At 40.2% G+C, this 10,852-nt stretch overlaps 1 protein-coding gene across 1 annotated transcript; it reads left to right on the forward strand.

Moving 5' to 3' along the window:
- The first annotated feature begins 2,827 nt into the window (after positions 1 to 2,827).
- On the forward strand, positions 2,828 to 10,448 carry YWHAE (tyrosine 3-monooxygenase/tryptophan 5-monooxygenase activation protein epsilon). The gene is made up of 4 exons (XM_010173746.1): positions 2,828 to 3,028; positions 8,581 to 8,687; positions 9,446 to 9,652; positions 10,304 to 10,448. Exons 1-4 carry the CDS (start codon positions 2,831 to 2,833, stop codon positions 10,446 to 10,448), a joined length of 657 nt encoding a protein of 218 aa, XP_010172048.1. The 5' UTR covers positions 2,828 to 2,830.
- Positions 10,449 to 10,852: the final 404 nt, after the last annotated feature.

Consider the following 10,852-nt stretch of genomic DNA (forward strand, 5'->3'; position numbering starts at 1 on the left):
ACTAAACTAGAAACCTTTTTCTCAGACAGCTTTGTAGGTAGGCTGATAAATCTTTTCTCTTTGGGTAAGATGCTTGTTTATGAGTGTGATTCTAATCTGTGGTTGTGTATTTAACTATTAACAGGACTAAGATTTTGGAGAGAAGACCTTTCAGTGTATTGAGAGTCTGTGTACCTAGTTTGAAGAGTTGTTGAAGCTTGAGGGTTTTTTGTCTTCAGAGCAAATGAAGAAAACCTCAGGTGTTCCCCCCAGCCCCCAGCATCTTATTCTTGATGATCATCACTTGACAGGAAGTCTGTTTGGCTTATTGCAACTCAGGGTCATAAAAATCTTGGGGTGAGAAGGCCTGTTTTCTGGTAGTAGTTCTGAGCAGTTGACTCTTTTCTTCTGGCACCATTTTTACCATGGCTGTGGTTCTCCAGGACGATACGTACTGACAGAGGCTGTGCTTCTTGCATCTTAAGGATGCCTTTGTAAAAGCTACTGCTCAGCGTAAATTTGATTTGTCCTCTGGTGCACAGAGATGTTGGACCTCTGTTTCAAAGGCTTGTAGATGTTCAAGGTTAGCAATGGATAAAATCCTGCAGAAGCTAAGCAGTTGATTAAATTTGTGATGATATGTTTGAGTGTATTTTGAGAATCAGATCCTCATTTATAGGGAACAGCAAGTCTTGTGTATAGTTTTTTCTTCTAAGTTTCCATGTTAAATGAATCTTGCTTCTGGAGAAGAAGTTGTGAAGAAAACCTGTAGTACAGTTGATAGAGCTTGCCTTTTTTTTTTTGTCTTTCCTAGTTGTTGCAATTTCCTGATACAGGCCAGAAGATCTTGGAAAATGTTACTGTACATGTTTCTTACCTCCACACTTCTGGAGTAATTATTACATGTGTATCATTGTATTATGAGAGACACGTGAATAGTCATTTTACTTGTGTCAAGAAGCAGGATTTCTATAGAAGTGTTGTCATCCCTTAGTATGACTGCAGTGCTCTGTGGTTAATTCCAGTTAGCATAGCACAGAAGAATATAAACTCTGTTTTAAAGAAAAGCTAGATCTTCTGTAATGTGTGTTTTGCTGGACGATGGTTAGAGACTACCTGTAGGGTGTGCAAGGCTGCAGGTGTAATTGAAAAAGACATGGTATGCTTCAGAAACCTGCCAGTTGCAGAGAAATTTAGTGTTACTTGGTTTCCTCTAGCTTTCTTAACTTCAGAGAAGATCTAATGGGACAAAGTTAATGTGATCTTGATGAGTTAAGCTTGCCACACATCTAAAACCATGTGTGTTTGATTAAAGCATAATGGTCATACCGAGTCCACCTCCTGTAATATTAGAGCCACTGTAAAATTTTGTCCTACACGCTTGAAGACCTGTTGGAGACTGATAACATGGTTCCTGCCAGAGAAAAAGATCAAGCCTACAGTTTCCTACTGTTAAAATAGCTTATGCCTGTTAAAATTGTGAGGTTTGGCACCAAAGGAAAAAAAATTGAACTTTATTACTTTCCTATTGCTTGTGCTGCCATGACACAGCAGAACATAAGGAGGTAAAATGATGGGGGAGGGATGATGAGTGGGGAAGGTACATAGGCCACAGAACAGTAAGGAAGACATGGCCTAATCACATCACTGTGCTTTTGGCAGAAGCTAAATATGTCCTTCTAGTGTCCCCTCTACCTGGCAGGTAGCTGTGAAGCAGTTGTCCTTTGAGGAGATGGGGTAGTTGGGCCTTACTGTCATTCATTAATGGTCTTGTTTCCTGTCTGTGGGATTCCCACCAGTTGTAGAAGCTGAAAGGAAAATGGTGAATGAACTGAAGCACTGTGTAGCATGACAAAGCCTGTGATTCCTGGATGTCTCATACTAGGCTCTCAGTCTATATTTAACACTTTCAGCTTTTATTTTTCTAACGTGTCGTAAGCAATCATAATGTGGTTAGGTAATGAAAAGATTTTAACCTTCCTTAAGTAGTTCAGGCTTTTGCTTCCACTTGATTATAGGAAAGCTGTATGTAGTAATTATTGTTTTAACCTCAGGTTTAGAAGTTGTTTTCAAAAGGTCTAAACTATAAATATAAATTAATTTCTATTTTGTGTTACTCTTCAGTGTAAGTAGCTCCTTGGCATGGGTAGATATGATTGCTCTGGGTATCCTCAGGATGACTTTTCTGTTACTTCTCCAGACACCTAATCTTTCTTTTGGCGGTTCCTCTTGGAACTTTGACTTGTTTCTCTAATAACAATACTCATACTTCTTTCCATCTATTCAAAGCTGGATTTAACTTTTTTGTTTAATTACTGGGTTACACTGTATTCAGTTGACAAATCAGTGGAACATTCTGTAATTCTTCAGTTTATGGTTACTGTGCTGAAAGCCAGGTTACATTTGCTCATGCTCTTCCCGCTATTCACTGCCTTCTCTGAAGCACTTTGAAGAGCATGCGTTCCTGTAGGACTGTACTGATGATTATTATCCACTGTGAAAAACATGCTTGCTGCTAAATCCTTTTTATCTATCTCTTAAAAAAAAAAAAACAACCCCAAACAAAAACCTACTGAACTATCTTTAAAGAATTTTTTTGGGACCCTTTTCAAATGCATTTGAAAAGAACATCCCATACTTCCTTTGCATACATGCTCAATGATGTGTTTGGAACACTCTCGTATAAAAGTGAGGAATAACTGTATGAAAGGAGGAGGGAGCCTATTGTCATAAGCTATCATTAGTGTATCAAACTATTGTATTAGCTATCAAACCATTCAACTGCTTCTGTTGAATGGTTTGAAAGCTGCTTTAGCTATGAGAATAATTGTCTGACCTTTTTCTTCTAGAAATGGTTGAATCGATGAAGAAAGTGGCTGGAATGGATGTGGAGTTGACAGTGGAAGAAAGGAACCTGCTTTCGGTTGCGTATAAAAACGTGATTGGAGCCAGAAGAGCTTCCTGGAGAATAATCAGCAGCATTGAACAGAAAGAAGAAAACAAAGGTGGAGAAGACAAATTAAAAATGATTCGGGAATATCGGCAAATGGTAAGATGCAGTCGGTGTTCTGCCGTAGTGCCGTTTAGTTAAGGTCCAGTTTTTTTACTCTTGCTATAAACTGCCCTGATGTTCTAGATTGCCTACAGTGTGGTTACCTGTAAGAAGGTGACAGTCTTGAAAGGGTGAAGTTTGCTCCTTGTCTGGGGAATAAATATACCTGGTGAAGGGGAGGGGTTGGATGTTTTTGTGTAACCACTCAAAAGGGCAGTAGACTCAAAGGAGGAAGGGAGGGCTTTTCCTTCAGTGCATCTACACGTCTGCTGAGAGTTTCAACTGTGCTGGCACTTTGTTTCTTTCCCTGTTTACTCAGGTGTGAGGCTGCATGTACTTAGGAGGCCTTATTCTTTCCCTTCCAACCTGATTTATTCCCAAGCAGCTCTTTTTGGAAAATTAACCATGTCAAAGGAGGTGTTTGACTGTTAAGCTTCTACTTCTGATAAAAGTTGCTTTGGATCATACAGACTTTGACACTTGGTGCTGTTTCAGTACTCTGTCCTACAGAGTTCAAAATATTAACACTGTTAGTTGAAATGCCAATGTGGAAGGACCTTCAGTGTTCTTGGCATAAAGACAGGTAGTGTAAAGCCAGATGGCCACTTTCTTTGACTCCTCTACCTTGTCTTTTATCGCTGTGATAGTTGTTTCATGTACATTGGCCTTGTTTTGTTACTTTTTCCCCTAGATGAGAACTTGGCAGGAGTTGCTGTAAATTAAGTGCTTAGGAGTTGGGTGACTGAAGAATACTTGCCTAGTTAGCCTTGTACGATTGAATTGGCAGGCCTATTATTAGCTCAGACAGCTCTGCATGCGTTGAAATGAGTGCTGAGAGGGATAGTATGGCTGCTCTGACAGCATCTGGCTCTTAAAATGTAGGGTTTTTTTTCTTTTGTCCCTAAGCTGGTCAGTTACACTGATAGCAAGCAGTTAAAGCAATCCATTTCAGATAAAGCACTCCGTGTTCCTGGGGATGGATGTCATGGTCATCTCAACTGTGAAACTTGCTTGTGGAATAACCTCTAGGGCCTTGCTATTTTCTCTCTCTTGAGAGAGGAAAAAATTGATGCACATAGCTTCATGCTGAGTCTAAGTCAGTCTGTGCAACTTTACCTAAAATGGAGAACTTGGAGCAAGCTTTGACTTTCATCGGTAAGGGCTAATGAAACCTTCAGCTGTTAGAACAGTGAGTTGTTCCCCTCCTCCCCTCTTCCTTAAATGATGGTTTAGCATGGAGCAGGCATGCTCCTGTACTGTGTAAATCCCACACATTTCTGCAGAGACTTAATCTCCATTATTTGAGGACAAGTGCCTCCACATGGTTCAGATCTTCACTTCCAACAGTGGAGTCTATTATATCACCTGGCACTGATTCATATACCACCAATGGAAATGATGTTGGCTTGGAAATCTTTTCTCAGGAATAGCTCTGGACTACTTTCTGTTGACTCATAGGGTTTCTGTTGCTCCATGGAATTGTTAAAGTTGTGAGTTTCTAATTTTATGCTGGCACGCTGATGGGATGAGGCTCTGCCAGTTACATACAGTCCCAAATACCATTTCTTGATGGTAAAATCTTTCTAACAGAGCATATAAAATAAGACAATAGCTATCTGATGATTGTTTAAATTTGCCTTATACTGGATGCTTCCAGAGGTTTTTTTGCACAATACTTTGTGGGTGGCTCTTGTCTTCTGCCACAGATCCTTTAACAGTGAAAAGCCTTTTTTCTTGTTTTTAAAAGGACTGTAAAAGAAGGTGGCGTTTCTCCCTTTGTAAAGAGAGCAAGTACCATGCAGAACAGACTGATGTGCAAGAAATCTATGTATCTGGTCCTTGAACTACCTATTGAGAGAGAAGAAAGGGAATAGCTATCACAGTTGCTGTGGAGAACTGTAGTGTAGTTCCATACTGGAGACAGAGTAGCTGTGTCTACTCAACTCCAGCTTGAATTTTCCAAGAGGCTTCTAAGTATTGCCTGTAGCTGAAGACCAGATCTTGTTTGTAGCTCCTGGGAGACTTACTATGAGTTAACATCTGCTATAAGGAGAGTTTTAATGGGTTTGACAAGATGGCATGGGAACAGTAAGGGCCCGAAGAACGTATTTCAGAGGTTTGGATGATGCTTCTCTCTGTTGCTGCTGGAACAGTAGCACAGCTGCCCTGTTCCTGACCTACCTCTGAAGAGGTAGGGTCCAGTGCAGGCACAGCAGAGCTCTGGTTATTATGTTTACCTTGTCAACTAATACCCATAATTGCAGCATTTTCTAGAGGAAGTTCAGTGTTGTTGGAAGACCCTTCCCAGGCCTGAAAGGCTTGGAAGAAGGGTGGGGGGGGAGAATTGTGTGTGGACTGACAGACCAAGTTTAAAGCACTAGGGAGTTGCAGAGGACTTGCATCTCTAGAAAAACACATCTCTTGCCTACCACCAGAACCTTGATCAGCTGCAGAGTGCTTCTCAAGTTGAAATGCAAGGTGTAGTTTGTGTGAAAGTAATGATTTGATGCATTTGGTCTGCATCAGTATTTATTGTAATTTAGCACATGGCTCTTACTAAAAATGGTTGGAGTTTGAGCTTATGAGTGTTCCAGCATGATTTGGGGTAGCAGTCAGGGTATGATGGTGGTGTTGGAGTTGGGCTGGGCTGGTTTTGTCTGAGGCTTACACTAGGCAATACTGAGTGATGATGGAAGATCCCAAGTTGTGCCTTTTACCCAAACCACTTAAGATAAATGTAGCAAAACACAGATAGCCACAGGGGAAAATGCCACTTACTCGCTTCATTTGTAGACAGGCTGCTGTTCTGGGTCCTTTGGCCTTTGGATACACAAAAGCAGAGCCCCTGGCTTTGTCATCCCACACTGCATCTCAGGAGATGAGAACACACGGTTGTTCTTCGTCCTTGAGAGGATGAAGTGGTGTATGTCTGCACGTAATGCAGTTCACTTCCTTGCGGTAAAACCAAATCCCTTCCCTAATAGCATAGGTCAAGTATTCACCTTCCTCTTACAGGTCTGTATTTGTGGCATACGAGAACATGTGTTTCTAGTGCCATGGTTTACAACCTGGGTTGTGTCCTGCAGCTGCAAGGCTCTCTTCTCCTTCCCATCTTCCTAGAAAGGTGAAGCTGTGAATTGGCATAAATGTGGGTGGTCTGGCTGGCTGTTTTGGCAGGGATAGTAGGAGGGAGGGAGCTTACAGGCTTCAGCATCTGTTTCCTACCATTCTACTTTCACTTTGCATCTCAGTTGTGAGGTGCAGCTATTTTGGGGGATACCTCTTAAAACAGGTCAAAGAACTAGTACAGGCTACCCTTCCCCTGGCTGCTTCTAATAAGTTTCTTTATTTAGATCACCGGGTGCTTTACAAGCTTTTGTATCTGCAGAGCTCAGAACGCAGCCCAGAATCTGATTAAGCCAGCACTATTGCTAAAATAAAGGGAAGCAGAGTGGATTGTGGGGGCTCGTGTGCACCCATCGGGGTGAGCAGTCCTTTCCTTGCCAGTCAGAGCGTGTAGTACCATAGGTCATATCCAGAGTGGGAATGGTGATAGACCCTAAATCTACCTTTTTTTTGGATTCTTAGTGTGGGCTCTTGTGCTGGTTTGTTGCCTTGCAAAGCTCGTTGAGCCACTTTGTCTAGAACAGATCCTTTTTGTAAAAGAGCTTTTAGGGTTTTGTTGTGGGTTGGTGTTTTTTTTGTTTTGCTCTTAATCAACTTGATTTGTATTCAATCTTTTTTAAACTAAGCTTGGTTAGGACATTTTACATTTCCCTGGACAGCAGCTGATCTCTGATAACTTGTGTGACTGATCCTTTAAGCAAAGCTGAAAAAGGTCTGTCTGAGATGAAAGAGAAGTTTGTACATGTATGGTTATTTAACAAAAGAAGATTAGAAACTGATTTAATTCTTTGCAGTTTTGCTGAAGATCTCTCTGCAAAAGAAGTCATTGAAAAAGAGGATCAAGAGGAAAGAAGTTTGCAGGAACTGACTGCTGGCCAAAGGTTTTATAGCTTTTGTAGCCCAAAAATATATGAAGTAGATTCTTCTCAAGTGACCATATTTCAGCAACTTCCTTAAGCATTTGTCCCATAACTTTATAACATTTAACTCTTCCTCTGACTGTTAGGGTGTTCTGACATTGTACATTAAATTTGCTGTAGATTAATTTCTCTAAAGGAACTTCTGCAAATCTATTTTAATTTTGTACAAATTGGTATGTGTATGTATGTGCCAGTTTAGTGTTTATTTTGGACCTATAATTTTAACAGCTTTTGGGGATAGATGTGGTTACAAACTCTAATAGCTTAAGAGTTATATGGTGATAAAAATATCAATGGCAAGAAAAATCCTTAATGAAAGAAAGAATGGGTGGGAGGATAGGAAGGGATAATGGACTAAGGCTGCTCTTGTGATCCAAGACATGCAGTTTCTGGTAGTTTTTTGTAACTGATGTCAATGGCTTTGCTTCAAAACCTCTACTTTATAATCCATAGAAGTACCTGGAGCCAGAGTTGTCTTCAGCTGTAGCTATGAAAGTTACTGCAAGATCGTGAAAGAGCAGCAGTAGGTTACTAGCTGCACTTAACCAAGCCCTCCTACTGTGAATGATGTGGGATGCTTAGAGCAAGTCTGGTTTTGGCAATGTTAGTGTCAAATGACAAGATTTAGATTTTTGGGGGTATGTTTAGTTTCTTTGCTTTCAAATGTGAAACTTTCTGTAGTAAAACCAAACCTCATAGGCCTTGCTTTATGTTCTAAATTAGAAAAAATGAAGGTGACCGTGTTTTCCACTTTTGACTGTTGAAATCCAATATCTCTTTTTAAATAAGGCTTTACATATTGGTTTTCTTTGGCCACAGATCTCACAGTTAGTGTTGATGATTTCTGCTTTTTCTCTGAGTTGCTGCGCTTTGCCTTTTTTTGCCTGCTTCAAGTCTGTATCTTCTGGAGTTTGTTTTCCATTTTTATCTGGCTGTTTTGTGTGTGTGGCACATCTTTATTCTGTTCTGATACTCCATGATTTTTGTCTTAAGGCTCTTCTGTTAGAGCTTTGCCTCTCAAGTAGTCACTAGAAACTTGTTCTGAAGGTTCCATTTAACTCCGGGGTGTAACAGAGTTTAGCTGATTTGTATTTATTACCTTCAAATTGTTCACTGTTACCATTTTCAGGGCAATATTCCAGGATCAAAAATGTAAGGAATTAGGAGTTGTGCAAGCCTTGCAGTATGGAATTGTATCCTGAGACAAACCTAATGCAACTGTCTTAACAAGATGTCTTCCAGGGCATTTATAATCCATTATTCAGTTATGCATTTCATCATACATCAGTCCTTGCCTCTTGTGTGCCAGCTAATTATGCAGAACTGTTTTGCTTAATGCACCTGTGGAGCAGCTGATTTTTTTTTTCTTTTTCTTCTATCCTCCCCTTCTTTGGATTTTTATAATGTTGGCTGTTTGATATTTGGATATTCTTGAAATATCTTAGTCTTATGTGCTAAACTCGCCTTCTCATCTCATTTTGTGTCTTTGTTTGTTTTAAATAGGTTGAGACTGAGCTGAAGTTAATCTGTTGTGACATTCTGGATGTACTGGACAAACACCTCATTCCAGCAGCTAACACTGGCGAGTCCAAGGTTTTCTATTACAAAATGTAAGTATCATCTTGTGAGGCAAGGACCTCTCTCTCACTGTATCTGAACTGGAGACAGAAATGAAGTAGCCATGTCTGTACGTGCTGCCCATTCAACCGCAGTAACTCCTTCTAGGACAAGGACAGTTCAGTCATCTCAATATCCATTTGGCTGTCTCTGAGGTGTTAGTGTCCGTGTGGTTTTTGGATGGATGTTATTGTTTTGAATAAAGTTGCGAGAACTTAACAAAAGCTGTTGTGCAGCTCTTACATGCAAGAAGCAACAGTTTTCTTTAATTGAGCTAATAATGTAGAAATTGCATTCCTGAACTGCTTCAGTATTCTCCTCATAAAGAGAAGAAAATTAGGTAATGGGTGGTAACTGTCATGTAGTGTCAACATCAAAAATTGCATTATGAAATGAAACTTGGCCTTGGATTATGTTGCTGTAGCACTAGTTTGATGCATATTTTGTACTTTCTGAAGTATAGTTTAAATTTTGAAATTATTGGAGAGTGTTTTTTCCCTTGTAGTTGACTTATCTGTGTCCTTCAGATCAAAAACTTGTGTAGTTTAGATGAGATCCCATTGTACAGACACAGTTTGGTAATGAATAAGGTAATGGATTTGGTGTACTGATGTGCCGCTGTCTAGATGGTAATTCAGCAGCATTGTCCTTCCTGTGTGAATGTATCAACACCAATTTCAGAACTAAGCTGTTAATTTAGTGGCTGGTGGGGAAATAAGGACGACTGACTACTTATGGTTTCTGTTTTCAGGAAGGGGGACTACCATAGGTATCTGGCTGAGTTCGCCACAGGAAATGACAGGAAGGAGGCTGCAGAGAACAGCTTGGTGGCTTACAAAGCTGCTAGTGATATTGCAATGACAGAACTCCCGCCAACACATCCGATCCGCTTAGGACTTGCGCTCAACTTCTCTGTATTCTACTATGAAATTCTTAATTCTCCTGATCGTGCCTGCAGGTAGGTGGTGGCTGGGAAGATGGGGAGGTTTTATGGGAATACCAAACAAGGCAGAAGTGGTTGCTACTTGGGTAACTGATCTTCCTGAGCAGGAACACTGGGCTGGCTTTCTTACCCATGCATCATGCCTTATCCTGCAAAAATGTGGGGATTTAACTTGCCTCTTTTGCTATTGTCTGTTATATATGGTAAGAGAGGTCATGTTAATAATTTCTGTGAACTGTGAGCATGTATAGAATGACAGTAGCTCATCTATCTGCAGGGGTTCAGTTCATATGTTCATAAAATTGAGGACTGAAGCAAATACCCTTTGTCTTCTGTTCCTTTTATTGCAGGTTATGTAATATACTTTCTTTTAAGCTTTAAGCAGACCTTGATCAGTTGTACCGCAAGATGTAGAAGTGTTTAATAAAACCAATGCTCTTGAGTTAAAAGATACTTAAAAAGATACTTGTGTTCTTAAGCACACAAAGTTTTGAAGATGAGAGATAATGGGATGAACATCTAAACACTGTTAAATGATACAAACATTTGTCACAAAAGCTATGGATGTCATATAGCCAAGCTAGAAGATCAGTGTTCTGAGGCACTGGTTTAACTTGTGTGCTTCTGGATTCTGTATGTTAAATCTGATGCATTCTGTGCTTACAGGTTGGCAAAAGCAGCTTTCGATGATGCTATTGCAGAACTGGATACACTGAGTGAAGAAAGCTATAAGGACTCTACACTTATCATGCAGTTGTTACGTGATAATCTGACACTATGGACTTCAGACATGCAGGGTGATGGTAAGTAACCTCTGCTTTAAAATGCTGCTGTCCTCTGACCTCTGCCCAGAAAACAGAGCATGGAAATGTAGATTGGTTTGGTGTTTTACTTCTGTCTTCCTTAATGATTGAACCTCCTGAACTTCAGTCCTTTCTTAACACTGGATACATTGATGGGGGTGACACTAGCTTCTTTAGAGAAGCTTTTCAGCTCTCACTTGAAGGAAGGAGGTGTGGAATTAGTAATATCATTATTTTTTTCTCTTTACCTGGTTTAGACATGTGTGATTATTTTAAAAGCAGTGACTTCTTAATTCAGCTTTTTTTTATTACAATTTATCATGTTCATCTATGGTTGTCATTCCAACCAGCTGTGAATTTCCAGTACAGGAGGAAGTATTGCAAATTATCTAGTTCCCCACCCCCCTTCCCC

The sequence above is a fragment of the Antrostomus carolinensis genome, unplaced genomic scaffold, assembly GCF_000700745.2.
Source record: "Antrostomus carolinensis isolate BGI_N321 unplaced genomic scaffold, ASM70074v2 scaffold41098, whole genome shotgun sequence".
Lineage (NCBI taxonomy): Eukaryota > Metazoa > Chordata > Aves > Caprimulgiformes > Caprimulgidae > Antrostomus > Antrostomus carolinensis.